We start from the raw sequence: 20,197 nt of genomic DNA, 5'->3' as shown, positions 1-20,197 counted from the left end.
TGTGGCACACTGCTGACTTAATCAAATATTAGCATTCCTTATTAAGAGCACAACAGCTACTGTTTGTGGAAGAGGAAGTTTCTTTTAATGACAACATTTCATGGGCAGCTCTTGCCAACTGTTCAAATTCAGCACAAAATAAGAGTTGCTTGTCTTCTTTCACCATGTTTTGTTTTTAATGCCACTCATGCGGTCCTTAATCTATCAGGGCTTATTTTATTTGTGGAAAGGCTGGATTTTGGAACCAGGGCTACAGCCATTGATGGGGGACTGTGGGGTCCTCACTAGCTCAGGGATATAACAGGTCCTTCCCCTGAAGTTTCAGCTTTAACTTTAAAGAGATATAAAGAGAAACATGCAGTCAGGGAGGTGGTATTCTTTGATCAATATTATATAACCCTATTCCCAGGGTGGTACTGTCAAATGTAATTTAATTAAAATTATGTAATCAGTTTACTCAGTACATATATATCCTATGATTCCTCCAAGGAGCTGAAGGTGACAAATGTTTTCTTCTCCCTCCCATTTGGTCTTCACAATAACCCTGTGAGTTATTAACGGTTAGATTTGAGAGATAGTGCATGGCGCAACATCACCCAGTGAGTTTCATGGCTGAGTAAGAATTTTGCTGTTTTGCATTGGTCTGCAATGCCTTTCCCATCCCTTCCTACTCCCTATTGAATATCTGATTGTCTTCTTGACTCAGACCTGGAACATGTATAAAATAATACCACAGCATCTGTGAGCATATGCAGAATACCTTTGACACTGAACTAATAGACAGGACATACCCATCTCCAAAAGGACCTCTCTAAACTGAGTGAATGGATGGTAAAATGGCAAATGCAATTCAATGTAAACAAAAGTAAAGTTATGCACACTGGAGCAAAAAATCTTAATTTCACATTCATGTTCATAGGGTCTGAACTAGCTGTGAGTGACCAGGAACAAGACCTTGGGGTTGTAGTACATAGCTCAATGAAGATGTCAACCCACTGTGCAGCAGCTGTGAAAAAAGCAAATTCCATGATAGGAATCATTAGGAAAGATACTGAAAATAAAACTGCCAATATCATAATGCCATTGTATAAATCTATTGTGTGGCCACATTTGGAATACTATGTACAGTTCTGGTTGCCTCATCTCAAAAATAATATTGTAGAGTTGGAAAAGGTTTAGAAAAGGGAAAACAGAGTGATCAAGGGGATGGAGTGACTCCCCTGTGATGAAAGGTTACAGGATTTGGGGCTTTTAAGTTTAGGGAAAAGACAAGTCGAAGACGACATGACAGAAGTGTATAAAATGATGCATGGCATGGAGAAAATGGACAGAGAAAGGTTTTACTTCCTCTCTCATAACTCTAGAACTCATGGATATTTAATGAAGCTGACTGTTGGAAGACTCAAGACAGACAAAAGAAAGTACTTCTCATGCAGTGCAAAGTTAAACTATGGAATTCACTCCCACAAGAGGAAGTAATGACCATAAATTTGGATGGCTTTAAAAGAGGATTAGACAAATTAATGGAGGATAAGACTGTCAATGCCTGCTAGCCATGATGGCTGTGCTGTACCACCATAGTCAGAGGCAGAATGCTTCCGAATACCAGTTGTTGGAAGCTGCAGGAGAGAATAACGCTCCTGTACTCAGGTCCTGCTTGGGAGCTTCCCATGGGCATCTGGTTGCCCGCTGTGAGAACAAGATGCTGGAATAGATGGGCCACTGGCCTGATCCAACAGGCTCTTCTGATGTTTTTATGGTAATGGGTTCTAGGGCACAGGAAGACTTGTCCCAGCATCTCTCAAGGGTTGCTTTATTATTATCCACACAATGGCCACTTGTAAACTCACTACAGGGTGGCTGAGACCACATGGAAGTGTCCATCATTTGCAGAAGCCAGACATAGGGTGAGACAAGCTTAAGACACACCTGCCCATCCAGGGAGTCACCCCCTAATGGGTTACAGATTGTCACCAGCCAAACTGTCTTCTGAAAAACAAAGCAATCACATAGGCCTCTAGGGGGCACAGTTTAGCATCTTCATTGTAACTTCACAGCTATCATTTAAGGCTGTTGCTGCAAGATAATTGTTTTATAGATCTATTTGGAAAGTGGGATGCAGATATATTTCAGATGCCTAAATAAGATAGATGTGGGCGGGGAGCACTTAGAGGAGAGGGTCTCTGACAATACAGTGGACACCCTTACACAGCAACAAATAGACAGAATGATCCCTGGACCACATCAGGGAATCTCAGGTTGCAAACCTGATTTCCCCAAGCACCCCCACCTGCCTGCTCCTCCCCATCCAGCCCCATCCCTTCCTTCTTCCTGCAGGTGCTTCAGAAGCAAAGGCAAGGCTGAGCCTTCCCTTCACTCTGAAGTAATCATGAGGAAGGGGGAACTGGGTTCAGAAGGGGCCTTCCCTAAGTCTCCCTGCATCTTCTCCACATTCTGCTTATAGAGAGAGAGAGAGAGGAGACATAGATATACAAAGACTCCTTTAGCTCCTCCTTCCTTCCCCCCTCCACTTTGTTGCTGGTTTCCTTTTTGAACATTCAGTAAAACACAAAAGATGTTTCTGATTATCATGGAGGAGGAGTCACAATCTCACACAAATCCCCTCCTCTAGTCTTAACTTTTTGTGTAAATAGACCACTCACTTGCAGAGCTGTTTCCCCCCAGCTTTCTTTAGGCTAAGGGTAGCCAACATGGTGCCCTGCAGATGTTGTTGCAGATGTTGTTGGACTACATCTCTCAGCATCCCCGACTACTGGCCATGCTAGCTGGGGCTGATAAGAATTGAACAGCCTCTGCGTTGTTGGCTGCCCATGCTCTTGAACATATCTGATCTGTCTTAGGCAACACAAAGCCCAGTTTTGAAACCCAGCTTAAAATCCACACACTTGTGGAAAAAGTTCAGCCAGCTAGGTGCAAGCAAAAAGAAAGTGTGCCCTAAATGTCTTTTCAACTGAACAACGTGTTTGTTAAGAAGCCCAGCGCTGCCTCACCTTGACAAAGGCTTGTTTTAACCCTTTCTTGCAGAAAGCCATATGGGAAGCTATGGAGAAGGACCTTTGCCCACGCATGAGGCTAGTTCCTGAGTCTGGATGGGGCGTGGTGGGCAGCTGTACCATAGTTTGTCTGTGTTGCATTTGTGTTCTGTGAGCTCAGTAGAGATTCTGAAGAAATGTCCTCTTAAAATGATTCCTGGCAATGCTGCTGTGATCAGGAATGCTGTTTTAAAACCATATGACATACTTGCCGACAAGTGGGGCCTGACCCACCTTGGCACCTGCAGGCACAACTCCTGGGGAGGCGCCAGGGCCATACAGGTTTCAGCAGGCCCTGGTAGCCAGCAGCCAGCACCTCTCCCACCCCTGAAATGCATGTTGGCACACCCTTGGCTTGTTTCCTGAAGCCTGTCTCCTGGGGGCTACCGCCTGCTCCTCCTCCCAACATACAGGCTCTTGACATATATGTCACTGTTGCCCAAGAGGGTGGTACTGCAGAGAAGCTTGGCCCTTCACATTCCTGGCCCCATCCAGCATCCTCAGCTGATCTGAAATACAAGCACTCAAAAAAAGCAGTGTGCCTGCTCAACCCTAAATTACAGCAGCCTTTAAAAACTGGCATATTGGCATTATATGGTTGCACAGATGTACTGAGCATCTATCCCAGAACCATCTCCTAAGTCTGTTCATTCATCCCACTGAGTTCTGCCAATTCTGCAGTCTGCTGGGGCCAGAGAAGGTTAATCCTTTGGCATGCGGTTCACATTCCCCATAGACTTTGTACCAACCATGTGATCTAAACACCCTAGTTGAGAAAGAGGATTAAATGGTCCAGACATGTCCACTTAAAGCAGGGGAAGCATAGTGATTGAAAAGGTCTATACTAGAGGGCTGTTCTTTTCAACTGTCTCCAGCCAAGAGAATGGAGGCTTGCAATGTTACAGCCCGATAGGTTGATTCTGACAGACACACACAGGCACCTCTGTTTTCAAGGCAATACAGAACAAGAGCAGGAGTGAGGAATTGCTGACCCATGGGGCCTCCTCATCCTGCTTGTAGCCTCCCCTACTCTCCCTCTGCATGTCATTTAGATTTGAAAACAGTATTTTATGGGCATCAACCAAAGACTAATTTCTAACTTTAATTCCAGTATGGGTTGCAGGGGGAAGTGTTTTGGGGCAGGTTGTAGCTGGGGAGGGAAGGGTTAGGTTCTGCAACAGTGTTCTTTAACCTTGGGTCCCCAGATGTTGTTGGACTCCATCATCCCTGGCCAACTAAGCCAGTGGTCAGGGATGATGGGAGATGTAGTCCAGCAACATCTGAGGCCCCAAGGTTGAAGAACACTGTGCTAGAGGGTATTGTGCTAAACCTCTCTTCCATTGGCTCCATTATCACCTGCAGGTTAGGTGAGGGAGGGAAAGACTCCTTGCAGATCTTTGACTGATAGCAGTAACAGACAGAAACATATTGCAGAGTAGTAGCTGTGTTAAGTCTCTCTCTTACAGCAAAACTAACAAAAAGATTTGTGAATCCTTAAAAACTAACAACTTCATTATGGCATAAGCTTTTGTGGACTACAATCTGCTTAATGCAATGCATGAAGTGTTGCCCTGATTGGCAGGTAGATATATACATGGCGGGGGGGGCTGTAAACAATGAGGTCAGAAGGAAAGGAAATGCAGAAAGGTAAAGACAGATCATTGCCTCTTTCTCCCCACTCCTTCTTTTGCACATATAGTATTAAACTCTCTAAGATGCTATCATTTTCTTCTTAATTCTTGCTCCAGAATTGTAAGTTGCAGCCCCTACAACTGGCTAACAAACTTTTAGGGGAGGTTTAGACATTCAATCTAACATTCAGCTCCTCCAGGCAGCAAGACACAGGCAGTCAACACTGATTGTGAGCTGGTGTGGTTGCATGTGTGAGTGGGCAAATTTTCATGATCCTTTCACCCTTTGTGTGAGGGGGAAGGGTATCTGAAACCATGCATGCAAAGGTACAGACAGGCATCCCCCATAGGACATCATTTGCACAGTGCTGGGGGCTCATGTGTTCTTCAGGCCTGGACTCAGATTTCACCCCATATATGAGCTTACCATTGGATGTTAGAATCATCCTTCTAAGATGGATGTACACTGCTTAGACAATTTTGTGATCTATAACTCTTTCTAAATAAAGATCCGGTGTGATAGGAAATTGGAGGTCAACATGCCCCAGCTGAGACAAGTTGTGCCTGTCTGTGCTAAGGATCAACAGTATAGAACACGGATACATAGATTCAGTAGGAGGGAGGCAGAGGGCGACCACTTGATTCAGTAGGAGGGAGGCAGAGGGCGACCACTTGTGGGTCTCTTTAAAATATTCTCCATGACAATCATCACCATACAATGAGGCATTAATGCACAGTAGCTTATCTTTAGGCAAGGAAATGTCCCCGGCACTACAAACGTTCATATAGATGGTCTAAAGTGATGTGAAGAAAATTGCCTGATACAGGTAATTAAAAATAAATTAGTGGAAAGTAACAACTCACAACAAAGAGAACAATCAGGCTGCAAGATTTACAACAGCCCCCACCTAGTGGCCATCATGTTTTGCAACTTGTTTCTATGTATGTTGACTCAAAAGTTCCATTGAGAGCAGTTAGGTTTATTCCTTAGTAACTGGGCATAGGATTGGATTGTCCAAAGACACTTAATTTGGATCCACCTGTGCGCACCAGCTGACTTGCACATTCTGTCTTGTTTTCTTGCATTGTGCTTTTTAAAAGGAATGATCCCAGTTCTTCTGAGTTAAAGACAGAACAGTCCAATGTCCTTTATGCACCTGTCTTTCCACATATTTCCCCTACCCAAAAAGCTATCTGTCAAGGAAAGTACAGTGGCTTTTTAGTTTCTTACCTGATAACCCTCCGTCACCCCTGCCAAAATTATCAAGAACATGGCTAGCTCAAAGCAACCTTAGTGGCTGCATACAAAAACAAACAAACCCTGAAACACATGTTGGCTGTAGCAAGAGAGAAACTAAAAACTGGACTGAGCTGATCAATTTGACTATGTGGAATTTTCCAAGCCAGCTAAGCAAAACACTGGGCAGACAGTTTTACAAGTGAAAAACTCATCTATAGACTGCTATACTACAAGGGTAAGATCTGGCATGTAGACTACAACTTCATGTATAGATTTAATTTTCCTTACAATTCCCCTCAGCCCCATATCCCACTAAATTTCCTTCCTTTCTTTCAGTAAGTTCTTTCTAGTCTCATTCCAATTGGACAAGAAGTACAGTGTGGTAGGCTGGGACTGAAGTAAATTAACCATCTCTCTCTCTCTCTCTCTGTGTGTGTGTGTGTGTGTGAGAGAGAGAGAGAGAGAGAGAGATTGGTGGTCCATCTGTCCAAAGGCCAAGACCCTCACCTAATTTTCTTACATGACTAACCTCAAATGGTCTCTAGGCAGGCATTTCTGGTGTCCCTCAGGGAACTGAGACAGGCTGAGGAAAGCCTTAATGGGGGATTGTTTGTGACTTGAAGGCATTTGGGGCCATAACGCTGATGGTCCAGAGAAAGCAAGTGGAACAACATTTGCTCATGGTCATTTAGGGACCAGTAGTTTTGAACTAACTGTGTAAAAGGCAAAATATCAATATGATTAGAAGAGAAACCAGAATGACTGTGTAACACTATCAGCGGAGAATTTATTCTGGCTGGGAAAGATTTTCCCCAAAGGCTCTCCTGCTTATGTACTGAGCAGTGGGTTTACTTGTTAGAATCAGAGGAAGGCCAATTTGCTCTGCCTGTCAACACTGTCCTCTGGAGAGCTGCCTATTCTTAGCAGTGTTTTTGAGGGGGCAAGATGCTTTTGGTCAGGCCCTCTTCCCTGATTGGACCCATCACTCCTTTGCCACTATCATGGCCACCCATTTGCTTCTCCCTTCCCTCTGGGCACAGTCTGCCCAACTACCAGGTGGTGGCTAGGTAAGTGGATTTGTCCCTTTTTGCACAGCCTGAGAGGGCAGATGAACAGACAGTAACAGTGAGGAAGAGGAGCAGCAGGGCCAGGGGGCTCCAAGGGGTGGCAGCGGTCGTTACTGAGGCATGCCCCTCAGAAAGTGTCAGCTGATGCTGACTCCTGACAGTAGTTCATCAAGTGGAAGGAATAACTCTTGCTATATCATCACAATATAACATTTTAAATATAAAAATAGTTTTACAGTGACACAGTGAAAATTATCTCATGTGCAGGGTGATACACTGTCTTCCCCGCACATGAAGCAATTTAAAACAGCCATATCATGGTGCTACTTACCGTTTCATTTTTTAACTGGCTTGTAACCGGCTTTAATTAGAAAACCTTGATTCCTACAGGTATGTTCCCTCAGGCAGGCTATTTTACATTTTGACATCTTTTCCAGTTATATTTCACTGATGTAGGTTGCCAAATTTTGATTATTCAAAGGATTATTATGTTCCAGAAAGGCAGACACATTAGACTGTCACAGCAACACAAAACAAGAATCTTGTGCTCTTGTAAAGACCTAACAAATTTATTGTGGCATAAACTTTTGTGGGAGAGGAGCACTTGAGCAGTTACATGAAGTGGTCACATAAGTGGTTGCCTCACTTTCCAAACAACGAAACAGCCTTTTTCCTTTACTCTCTCCGCTTAGCATATATGGTCACGTACCACAGCCTTCCCGCAACCGAGTGCCCTCCAGATGTTTTGATCAACAACTCCCATCAGCCCTAGCTAGCAGAGACTGAAGAGTGCTGTAGTCCAAAACATCTGTAGGGCACCAGGTTGGGGGAAGGCTGACCTACCTACTCCATGCATCTGATGGGTTCAGACTCACCAAAAAATTATGTCTCAATAATTTTGTTAGTCTTTAAGGAGTCAACAAACTCTAAACTTTTAAAGAGTACTACTGTTTGTATTTTATTTACCTATGTAATAAAAGTAATAGAAAACTCTGTTGCTTAAGGCAGTCCAACTAAGTGGGAAATTTCACTATCTCTACTGCCACACAGTGGTAAGCAACTGCTGTATCAAGACTGAAAACAACAAAAAAAGAAGCTAAATGGACTAGGGAATAATTGACAGAATATAACTAGTAGGAAACCTAACAAGAAGATAGAATATTGCAGGCCCCATGGAGTATAATAATACTTTCCAACCAAATTTTAAAAATGGGCCATGCCTTATCCAGGTAGTTTCTTTGACATTAAATTCAGATGAAGTATTGGCATAAGGCCCTCTAAAAAATGATCCCAAGGGATGCTCTTACATCTTTTTACTGTATTAGCTATTCAAAGGACCACTTTTTCAGTGTCTATGAAACTGCTCATAATTCACTTCCAAGAAAAGATGAGGCATCATGTATCATTGATTCTGTATCTGCTATCTGCTCTGTTTCTAGTGAACATTTCTCTGTGCTCCTTCTTCAGAAGTGTCAAATACGTTTGCCTGACAAAAACTGGAACATCTCCTCCACCATCATGCCCAAACTACATCACTAGATTCTCTGGTTAAGGCAAACTTTCTGTCCACAGAATGCTTCTTAAGCAGAAATCTAGTGATGTGTTCCAACTTCTTTTCAACATAATATATTTTTAGCAGTGAAAGTTCAAGGTTGTATCATTTCCTAGTCTTGCATTGTTCTGCCACAGATGGGAATGCATTTTTAATATCTATATGAAGCCGCTGGGTGAGGTCATCAGGAGTTTTGGAGTGCGTTTCCAGCAATATGCTGATGATACGCAGCTCTACTACTCCTTTTCATCTTCGTCAGGTGAGGCTGTTGATGTACTAGACCGCTGCCTGGCCGCGATAATGGGCTGGATGAGAGCTAATAAACTGAAACTCAATCCTAACAAGACTGAGATGCTGTTGGTGGGAGGACCCTCTGCCCAGATGGTTGACGTTCGACCTGTCCTAGATGGGGTTACACTCCCCCTAAAGGAACAGGTATGTAGTTTGGGGGTCTTATTAGATCCGCTCCTGTCACTTGAGGCTCAGGTAGCCTCGGTGGCACGGAATGCATTCTACCAGCTCCGGCTGGTAGCCCAACTACGACCCTATCTGAGCAAGGAGCATCTTGCCTCAGTTATCCATGCTATGGTAACCTCTAGATTGGACTACTGTAATGCACTCTACGTGGGGCTACCTATGAAGACGGTTCGGAAACTTCAGCTAGTGCAAAATGCTGCGGCCAGAGTTCTCACTGGGACAAAGAAATTTGACCATATAACACCTGTCCTGGCGCAGCTGCACTGGCTACCGATATGTTTCCGGGCCAGATTCAAAGTGTTGGTTCTTACCTATAAAGCCCTAAACGGCATCGGACCACAATACCTGGTGGAGCGCCTCTCTCGCTATGTACCTACCCGTTCACTACGCTCGACGTCGAAGGCCCTTCTCCGGGTCCCAACCCATAAAGAGGCCCGGAGATCAACAACTAGATCTAGGGCCTTCTCGGTGGTGGCCCCCGAACTATGGAATGCCCTCCCAGATGAGATACGCCTGGCGCCTTCTCTGTTATCTTTTCGGCGCCAGGTAAAAACTTACCTTTTCGCCCAGGCTTTTTAAATTTTGTATATTTTTAAATATTTTAATTTAACATTTTAAACTTAATATGATCTTAATTTAAATCTCAATGGCAATTTTATTAATGTTTTATAATTGTACTATATATTTTTTTTTCCACACTTGCTCATATTTTAATTGTGATTTTATTTGTTGTACACCGCCCTGAGAGCTTTCTGCTATAGGGCGGTCTAGAAATGTAATTAAATAAAATAAATAAATAAAATAAAATTAATCCTGGCAAGTTGCAAGGGCAAGCAAACTTCAATTTGGGAAGCATGAGATGTTTTTCCCATTTGGGGAAACCAAACAGAACATCATTGATTGCTCATTTAGAAATCATGTTTGGAATGCTGTGATGTCATGCTGGTTCAGTGACTCAAACAAGAACCCCAGCTGAAGGTGTCACCCACACAAATATTTTTAAAAAATGAAAATGGACTGTCTTCAAGTGAATTCTGACTTATGGCAACCCTATGAACAGGGTTTTCATGGTAAGTGGTATTCAGATTGGGTTTACCATTGCCTTCCTCTGAGGCTGAGAGGCAGTGACTGGCCCAAGGTCACCCAATGACCTTCATGGCTGTGTGGGGATTCGAACGCTGGTCTCCCAGGTTGTAGTCCAACACCTTAACCACTACACCACACTCATGCAAGTATTAAGATTATGCTAATACCGCTTACCATGAAAACCCTAATCACAGGGTAGCTGTAAGTCAGAATCGACTTGAAGGCAGTTCATTTTTTTCATTTTTCAAAGAAATGGAAGTTTGTGAGGAAAGTATGGCTTTATTTGTCTCTGTTGTGTTGGCCAAGTAACTTTCAAAAAAAGTTATTTCTGTTTATAAAAGTCTTGAAATTGTGGGGCTTCTCTAAAGTTTATCAGAGGTTCTTCAATGACTTCATGAAAGCCAGCTTGGGCACCACTCCTGCTGTTCCTTTACAACTTGCAGCTGTGGGGAAGCATTGCGTGTGTCCTTAGTTCATTTCAGTGAAAGCCAACAGACATAAAACCAAGCATGAGCCCTAAAACAGTCCTGTATATATGTGGCAGAAAAATCAGTGTTAGAAAAGGATTCCTGTAGAAAGTTCAAAACCCAGTAATCCTGAGGGTCTGCCTTTTCCAACCACTTTGGTCTCTGCGACCCTTCTGCCCTGGAACTGACTCTTCAGAGCCAGCAATACTCTTTGAAAATCTATGGAACTGGACAAGCCACACAACAGGCAGTCATAAGGCTGGTAGCAGAAGAACAGTCTATAGCATTCCATAGTGACTTAGATGGAAGGAAAAAACAAACAGGACAACATCTATTGAAGCTGAATTATTTGTAGCAGTTTGTTTTTTTTAACATTTTTAATGGCTTATTATGCAACGTGATCCCACAAGCAAGTTTGAATAAATAAAATGAAATAAAATGACGCACAGAGGAAGCAGAGGCAGTTTCCTTATTAGCTATGTTTATTATGCCACGGCTCAAGCCGCTCTGTACACAAAGCACCCAGCTGCTTTAAAGCTACTTGGTTTACACTGGATTTTTTATTTATTTATTTAAAAGGTTTTTAAAATGAGCTAGAAATGGTCCTAATTGCAGAGGGGTGACTCGCACGGGTCCATTCCCCCACTATGCTACACTGCATGGGGAAGGGAGGAGGAAGCAGCAGTCACCACCAGATCGAGGCTCTGCCTGGCTACTGCTCCCACCAGCGGTATTTACAGCCAGGAATAGCTGGAATGTAAGTGCGAGAAGGCAGGGAGTGAGGAGAGCAGGTGGTCCAGGGCCAGACGTTTTAAGGAGCAATGGGTTGTATTTCGTATTATCTCGGTACCTTTTATGCCAAAGTGAAACATTTGGGTGTCTGTGGCTGCCCCCAAGATCTCCACAGTACCACGGGGCAAGGAACTCATCACATAAGAAAATGTAACTGTAGAGGTAGGCCGAAGGCAGCCTCAAACAAGATGGGAGGAATGTCAGAAAAGACCAGGCATTTTAAAAACAAAACAAAACACAAGAGTGGCTCAGAATTCTCTGGAGACTGGGAAATCCCTGTGACCATGGCTAGCATTTGGAAATTCAAGAGGGGATATGCAGAAGATGGGGTGGGAATGCTGTAGAATTTAAGATGAATAAATTAACCTGGAATGTGATGAAGTGCCAAGTTGGGGGGGGGGACACAGGGGGCTAAGTTCCCTGCAGGACAGTGGCAGGTTTGGGGCTCAGCCCTTTGCATGGCAATGCCAGTCTGGGATAATGCTGCGTACCCAGTACACAAATACAGTGAGCAGAATCCCGACCCAACATGGTGGGAAGGGAGGTGGGTGCTCGACCCAAGAGACAGTGCCACACAGAGGGGGAGCATGGGGTGCAGTTTCCTCTCCTTCCTCACAGCTCAAGATGCATAGGAAGAAGAGTAGCACAACAGGGACCTGACATTGAATACATTGTAAAAAATAAAGCGTTTGGAGTAAATGCAAAGTTTATACAAAAAAAGGTTCTCTTTTTTTAAAAAAATCCTCCCCAGAAACCTAGTTGCCATGGTAACAGGGGAGAAACATATCGAGGGCCAGCCTGGGCTCCGTGGCAGTGAGGGAATGGGAAGGCCATGCCTTTCCGCTCCCAGATCAGGCATTCGTTTTAAAAAACAACAACGTATTTTTACACTTGAGTCTTTTTCTTATAAAAACACAACTGTGGGAAACAACAGGACCCCTGAGGCAGGTGCAGGCCCCAATGGGGGCCACAAAGGGGCACAGGCCTCTGGGATCTGTTCTACTATCCAGCTCCTCATGCAAACACCTGCATCTTAGCAGATGGCTCCGCTGAAGGAAGCTGGGTGTGGCTGGGCCCCAATACAGTAGGACTCGGTGTAGATTCAGACCAGTCGGACAAGGAGTGGGGTGAAGGGCTGCTCCACTGCTCTGGGGACTCTGGTGAAGGAGTCAGGTAGGGGTGCTCACTAGGCGGATGGAGGAAGTGCTTGGGTGTAGCATCCTGCCCCTGTGTGTAACTATGTTGAGAGGGTGGCGTTGGGTAATCCTCTACCCCTGCTGCCTTTAAGTACTGTGGGGGCCCTGCACGTGGTGCCCCCTGGCCCTCCTGGGGTGAGACAGGCTGGTTGGTACGCATGGTGGTAGCTGGTGGGGGCATGGGCTGGGCTACCTCCTTGGTCTGCGTAGGAGCTGGGTTGGGTAACCCCTGGGAGCTGTGCCCCATGGTCATGTGGTTAGGCAGAAGCAATCCTGGCGGGAAAGCTTGGCCTGGCTGATGTAGGTTGGGATGGGAGGCAGCCGGGTGCACAACCCCTATGATTGGCTGGCACTGGGAAGTAGGAACACGGGCATGCCAATCAAAAGGCATGGCCACAGGGCTCACCATGCCCAGACTGAGCCCCATGCGGCCTGGTGGCACTGAGAGGCGGTTCATAGAGAGAAGGGTGCCATCCCCTAGGTCGCTGAGGCGTGCCAAACTGACAGCAAAGGGTGCCTCCATCATGCCATGGACCATGGGAGTGGAAGGTACTGATAATGAGGCACTGGCTGTGTGGAAGACCCCCGGTGAGGCAGGATTGGGCACATAGGGGGAGTCCAGTGAGTCAACAGGAGACAGGGTGACAGAGCTCTCCAGGAGAGAGCCTTGGCACTCCAGGTTGAGCTTCTTGGCACGTGCTTTGGCCTCTTTGCTCTCCCGTGCCAGGCTCGCACTGCTGCCTGCTGTTGCATTCTTGGTGCTAGGACGCCGGCTCTTCTTGCCCTGTGGCGTGGGCTTGAGGCTGGGTAAGAAGCTATTGGGAGGGCACATGAGAGGGGAGAGGGAGTGGCCAGCAGGCAGTGCCCCCTGTGGGCTGCGTACGGTATTGTAGTCATCCAAAAGCCGAACAATGTCGTGGTGCAGACGCTCCTGAGCCACATCACGTGGCAGACGATCCATGTGATCTGTGATTTCACGGTTGGCAAAGTGATCCAGCAGGATTTTGGCCGCCTCATAACTGCCTTCCCGGGCTGCCAGGAACAGTGGTGTCTCCTCCTACCACAGAGAGGACAGATTGATGATGAGCACATACTACATGTTGTAGAAAAAAAGCAGTGGGCAACTGTACAGAGCTTCCTGCCTCCCCACTGCACCCACCACACCGGCAGGAAAGCCACCATGACTAGCTGGAAGACATCTATAGGAATGGAAGGAGCTCCTCCTCTCAGAAGGTGCCTACAGTAACATATGATTCTCCAAGCTATGGGGACTCATGAAAGTGTGAAGGCACCAGTGATAACAGAAATCAAAATGCAATTAAGCACTTACTTTGCTGTCCTGCATGTCCTTGTTCGCCCCATTCTTCAGCAGTGCGATTGTGGCCTCTACATTGTTGACAGCTGCTGCCCAGTGCAGGGCTGATTTACCTGGGAAGGATGACATCACAGGACTGATATGATTGTTTCTTGATAACTGATTCCCAAACCTCACCAGAAGTCTTCTGCTATATCATCTCTCCTAATGCTCCTCAATCTTAAGCTACCATCTTGCTCACCATTAGCACACCAGACTGTTGCTACTCATATCTTACTTTAATAATGCACCTCCTGTAGACTTGGGCTCTGGAAATGTCCTCCCAGCAAATCAACTGCTTTGTTATGAAGATGCATGTCCAGGCAAGATTTGAGCAGTATGAGGTCCCCAGAATTATCACAAGGTCCCCCTAAGGTCTTCTGTACAGCCTGGATCCCACTTTAACCCTTCATGCCAAGACCACACTCTCAGATCCTTTCATACCCCCACCCAGGCATCATGGTTGGGGAACCTGCAGCCCAAGAGACATATGTGGCCCTTGGCCTTATTTCATGAGAAAAGTGGGAGGAAATGGGAAAAACTGAAGTGCGTGGAGTGATGGAAGGGAAGGGTGGGTGAAGCCCTCTGCAAGCAGTCAGTTCAGACCTCTGGCTGGGGATGGGAGGATGCAAAGAGGGAGCCAAAATGGATAGAGCAATGGAAGGACGGAGAGTAAAGTCCTCTGCACACCCTCAGTTCAGACCACTGGCAAGAGCAATCTGTCCTTTGTCCAGCAGGTAGTGGGCAGGCTGGAAAAGCAAGAGCAAGTGAAAAGGGGACAGCAGAAAAAGAGACAAATGGGTGGCCCACCGCTGGTATGAAGCTCCCAAGAGATTACCCCAATGGAATGTGGTCCTTGATAGAAAAAAAAGGTTCTACACTCCCATCGTATATAATCTGCCCTCTCCCTCTTCCACCTCTTGGGCACAGGGTTCTACAACGACAGCAGCTCTGATCTTGCAGAGCCCTCTCCTCATCAACATGCACCAAACAAGTATGGCAAGGGAAAAAGAAGTCAGGAAAAGAGAATTCCTGTTGTACAACCAGACTGGAGATTCAGCAAGTGTGTGCATGTGTGTTAGTAGAATCAATTTGGAACACATTGGCTGTAGTTATGAGGAAGCCCCCTGAAGTGAAATACAATGGAGTATGTTAATGCAGAACAGCCACGTAAAGGAACTGAGTTTCAGTGCCAGATCTCTCTTGGGGTTACCTACCCATCTCATCCACAGCATTGACATCAGCGTGGCAGGCAATCAGTTCCTCCACCATACCCTCTACAGCCAGCCTGGCTGCCAGGATCAGTGCAGTCGAACCATCCCCCATTCGGGCATCTAAATCTGTAGATCGATTCCGGATCAGGATCTGGCAACAGTAGTTGGGTATTAGATGGGAGTGGTGCCAAAAAATATCATCCAAGGCAGCATATACACAGTAATACTATCACCCCAAGTATAGTTCTTATGTTCTCAGTCACTATCAATATGAGGTACAGCTAGGTGAACTTTTCATCATGTCTCCAGAAATAATAGGTAGATAATGCAAGAACAACTCCTAGGTGGTAACAATCACAGTGGCTCTTCACTGAAGATGGAACAGGAATGTGTTATTAATGAGAGCATAGTAAATGATGACAGAGAGGGAGTTGTCCAAGATTAAAAAGGCTCAACTGGTTCATTGGTTCAGACTCACCTGGAAGACCCCTTGGGCATCAGCAGTCACAGCAGCATGAAGTGGTGTACGTCCTGTGTTGTCCTGCGCATTGGTGTCAGCACCAGCATCCAGCAAACGCTTGGCAGCATCTGCCCGTGCATATCTGGCAGCCAAGTGCAGTGCAGTTTCACCTGTGCGGTCTGTCTGGGCACTCAGGTTAGCCCCTTGGCAGATTAGGTCTGAGATGATGTTGGCAGAGGAGTCATCTGCTTCTTCTTCCTCAGGCACATTAGTCTCCATGCCACCACCACAAAAGGAGGCCAACATAAGTGGAGTAAAGCCATCTGCAAGGAGAACCCAATAAAAGTTGTTGCTGTCATGTGTGTGCTTTTTTTAAAAAAAAGATTGTCTCTGCTTCTCCTGTCCCATATACTAGATTAGAACAAAACTTTCTAGGACTTGTTGCAGGAGAAAGGAAGTCGCACACCAACTCTGTTCATCACACATTGCCTGCAATGTGTTATGGAGTACCCCTGCAATGCCCCCTATTCCCAATTACCTGGTCCACGGACATTGACGTCCATACAGTCAGTATCAAATTCACCCTGGGGTGGTGTCAGGGCCATAGATGGTGGCATGCGGATGTCTGCTGCCACCAAGTGGTGCTGTGTCCATTGGCGGCAGTCCACAGGGTCTTCACAGTCTATGGCTGGCTCCTCCACCTGGCAAGGATGAACACAGGACTGTAGTTATTCGGAAAAGCCACTTGCACCTATTCACCTGGTGCATCAAACTACTTCATTGCTGCTTGCAGTGTCCTTTGCTGGGAAGCACCAAATGAGCCAGACCCATCGTAGTCTAATAAAGAGAGTAATACTTGAAGACACTGGGGGCGGGGCGGGGCGGGGCGGGGAGAAGAGAGGGAGGCAGGCAGTAGGATAGCTCCAGGAAGGAGCTGGAATCCTGTTGGTGTTTCTGTTCTTGAGTCAGGCAAAGTCTCAAAAGGAGCAGATGAAGGCAGATAATACCTTTAGTCGCTTGGCCTCTGGGCACTCTGTATCCAGCCAGTCTTCTGAGCAGTCTGGTATTAGGCTCTCTCCTTTGCCAATATTCCTGCAGTGGAGGGAAAGATACACAGTGTAGCCAGATAGCAGTGCAGGGCAAATACCAAGGCTACTGGTTTACATCCTCTTGCTCTTCCCCCCCCCCACAGAATGAAAGAAAAGTTCTCAATCAGCTAACTGAAGCACAGTTGGCAACAGTACAAATCACAGAAAGCCATGACTGATCATCCCTCTGCAACAGCTGAAAAGCTGCTACAGAAAGTAGGGATTCATTTTGGGCAGCACCTGAGTGACTGAAAGCCTCTTACTTCATGCCTAGGGCATCCTGACCCACAGGCTCACGCCGGTTCTTATTGCTACTCTCTTTCTTCAGACTGAAGCCTTCCGGAAACCAGAGGGTGCTATGCTCTCTTTTGCGCCGTGCCACCAACACACCCAGCACCAGGATCACCAGGAGAATCAGGGCTGCTACCACCAGCAATGGCACCAACTTGAGTGAGTCCTGCTTAGGGATCTGTTCACCTGCCAAAACAATAGCATCATATTAGGAGACTCGTCATTAACTTCCTATATACTCCAAGCACAGGCAAATTCTGCTTCCATCAAATGCCACCTCCCCTGCCCTCACCTCTTACAGCCTTGAGGGGGTATGGGAACTCTAGGCGCTCTACAGCTGACAGGGCAGCAAGGTAGTCAGCAGCACTTTCTGCATCAGGGAAGCACTTGTCTGAAGCTTGGTAGCAGAGGCGATTATCAATCTCGAGAGTAACCTCAGACCTGGAGAAAGAGGCAAGTGTTACAAAGGCCTAAAGCATCACACATAACTCAAGGAGAAGGCAAGTCAGCCAGCTCTACAAAACATACTATTCAGTGCAGGAAAAGGCCTGCAGCGTTTCACACAATTTTAGCATAAGCATTAAGGATAAGACCATCCTAGATGTATCAGTACTTTTCAGAATTCCAATGTATCTGTGAAGCATGATCTCCCCTTACAAAATGCATGCCGGTTCTTCCTAAAACACACACATTTTTTCCATATTCTATGCATGCAGTCCATTTGCTTGGCATTAACATAAGGATTCCACCGATTCACCACTCAGGAGTTCGTTGGTTTGTTTTATTCCATTAGGCACCTTCTGATACTTTGGCTACAGAAGCAGTTACACATCAGAATCGGTCCTTGAGTAATATCGTCATGAAATTCTGTAAGAATGCTTGGATGAATCCCTTCCAGTTATGGAAATCTATCACTAAATAATCCCATTATTTAGCTCTAAAACCTCTTTTGTAGTCATTTTGATTTGCAGTATTTCCTCAGGGTTGTCAGATTTGCAGATCATTTCTGCAGTTGTCTGTAAGAGACCCTTCGAATATTCCTCCCTCCATGTTATCCGAGCCCAGAGTCCTACAAAACACCACAGCAGCTCCCTTAACTCCCCAAACCCCTCTGTATGACTCACCCAATAATCTCTAGTTCCAGTTCCCTGCGTTGCCGACCACCAGACCCATAATATGGCGGACGACTGACAGACCCATAATATGGCTTGATCATGTAGTTGCCGTTCTCATCAAGGCAGAAGCGCAAGGAAGTTCGCAAAATGGCACTCAGTTTCTGCAGGAAGATGGTGCTTGTGCGGAGCAATTCATCGGGGTGCAGCAGCACAGTGATGACCAGAACACCATTCGCCAAGTGCTCAGGCACTTCTCGAGCACAGTCCAGCCCATCCCAGCCACACTCTTCATTGTTACAGCCCTGGTCACAACGCCCATCGGCAAAGTGATCCGAGCAGTACTTCTCATAAACAGGGCTGTGGAAGGAGGAGGAAATGGAGGTGAGTCACTCCTGTCAAAACCAATCCTATACCAATCCAAATCATTTGTGCATTGCTAGGCCCCAAAGAGGAAGGAGCACAAGGCATTCTGGGTCTGTGAGGGATTCCTGTGTCCCAACCCTAATATGGCCAAATCTCAGTACTAGTCACGTAGTTAGAAGGAATTCACATAACTAGCACTGAGCCATGGCCATGTTACAAGCAGGGCATAGGCCTAAAAACATATTTTTAAAGAAATCTTTTAAAACATCTTAAAAAGTAATATTATACATAACTGGAGGCCTCCCATCCCAGAAATAGAGTGGCAGGACTTACTTGCAGCTGGGCTCATGATTCTTGCAGTCAAAGTTGTCATAAAGGCACTCAACAGTGTTGCACATCTCATCACACTGGCTGTTGTTGAAGTACTGCCAGCACTGGGGGGTCTCACATTGCTTCCAGGGGTCATCCACTAGCAGGGAACAGTCACCCCCATCCCAGTGGCAGGCTGGACTATTGCACATCTTGTCACAGTAGGAATCCCCAGCCTTTGCAGCACACTCCTTCAGTGGGCAATGGAGCTCTGGGGGCTTAGGGGGCTGCAGGTGACGTGGGGTCTGGCAATGGAAGCCCGTGTAATCACCAAGACAAAGGCACTGGAAATAAGGGGGGTCAGGAATCTCATGGCAGGCACCCCCATTGTGGCAGGGCAGGCTCGCACAGCTGCTGTTGGCACGCAGGCGACAGTCAGGTCCAGCCCACCCGGGCAGGCAGAAGCAGCGAGCACCCAGCGCCAAGGTCCGGCAGCTGCCACCGTTGAAGCAGGAGAGTTCCCGGCAGGAGAGCACACGCTCACAGTGGATGCCTGAATAGCCCTGGAAAAGAACAATAAGAAGAGTGAGTACACGAAAAGCAGCTAAGACCCTCCAATTGCTTGCCTAGCAATGGAAAGTTTCTGGCACAACAGCTTACAAGCTCTCGGCCTGGTAAGAAAATCCTTCCCTCCACAAAGCTCAAAGATGTAACACCCACATTCTGCCCTCAAAAAAGCTACCTTCTCATATCCCTAATCCCACTCTCCAGGACCAAGCACCACTCACCAACACAATCTCCCCTCATTAGCCATACTAGACCTTTGCATCTTGCTACACTCCTGCATCAAACTTCTCTTGCAGGCACCATAACCAAGAATCCCCACAATATCACACAGTAGAACTGTTTCTCACCACTCCCAAGAAGAAAGAGAACTCCTTCCATTGCAAGCCTTCCATTAGGGAGCACTACACTCTCTACCTCCCCCCCCCAAAAAAAACCCCTCAAAGGCAGAAATTCTTTATGAGAAGGTACTGAAATTCATTCATAGCCCAGCACCAACACATCAGCCTAAGAGTTCCCCTACCTACTAGTCCTCCCAACCATTGTCTCTCTTTCCCTAATCTAGTCCCTTGCAATGTTTGTGTACAGGAGTTGTTGCAAGTTCACTTGCTGTGAACAGCTGTGTCAGAGAACACTCACTCGGGGACAGTGACAGGTGTATCCTAGGGGCAGGTTCACTGCCGGGTTACACTTCCCACCATTCTGGCAAGGTTGAGACTCACATGCATTCACAATGTTCTTGCAATGGCGGCCTGAGGAGAAGAAAAACAGAGTATCATTGGTGGAGATTTGCCCATAATCCCAGCAGAGCTTGGCCAAGGACACCACCACCCTGCCATAATTGGCCTTACATCTTGGCACCAGTTGCTATAGCTGAT

The 20,197-nt window shown here is 46.3% G+C and overlaps 1 protein-coding gene across 1 annotated transcript in view; it reads right to left on the bottom strand.

Annotated features, from left to right (window-relative positions):
* Window positions 1–11,037: 11,037 nt before the first annotated feature.
* Window positions 11,038–20,197, bottom strand: part of NOTCH3 (notch receptor 3) — a 64,539-nt gene continuing 55,379 nt past the window's right edge. The window contains exons 24-34 of the mRNA XM_061616579.1: window positions 19,959–20,071; window positions 18,780–19,318; window positions 18,093–18,440; window positions 17,261–17,409; window positions 16,941–17,154; window positions 16,597–16,681; window positions 16,128–16,290; window positions 15,608–15,912; window positions 15,133–15,280; window positions 13,892–13,989; window positions 11,038–13,618 (exon numbers count right to left, since the gene is read on the bottom strand). Coding sequence (XP_061472563.1) covers window positions 12,380–13,618; window positions 13,892–13,989; window positions 15,133–15,280; window positions 15,608–15,912; window positions 16,128–16,290; window positions 16,597–16,681; window positions 16,941–17,154; window positions 17,261–17,409; window positions 18,093–18,440; window positions 18,780–19,318; window positions 19,959–20,071 — 3,401 coding nt within the window. The 3' untranslated portion in view covers window positions 11,038–12,379. The remainder of the gene's footprint in view (window positions 13,619–13,891; window positions 13,990–15,132; window positions 15,281–15,607; window positions 15,913–16,127; window positions 16,291–16,596; window positions 16,682–16,940; window positions 17,155–17,260; window positions 17,410–18,092; window positions 18,441–18,779; window positions 19,319–19,958; window positions 20,072–20,197) is intronic.

This window comes from Rhineura floridana, chromosome 3, assembly GCF_030035675.1.
Source record: "Rhineura floridana isolate rRhiFlo1 chromosome 3, rRhiFlo1.hap2, whole genome shotgun sequence".
In the NCBI taxonomy this organism is placed as follows: domain Eukaryota; kingdom Metazoa; phylum Chordata; class Lepidosauria; order Squamata; family Rhineuridae; genus Rhineura; species Rhineura floridana.
This window is presented reverse-complemented; position numbering and strand designations above follow the sequence as displayed.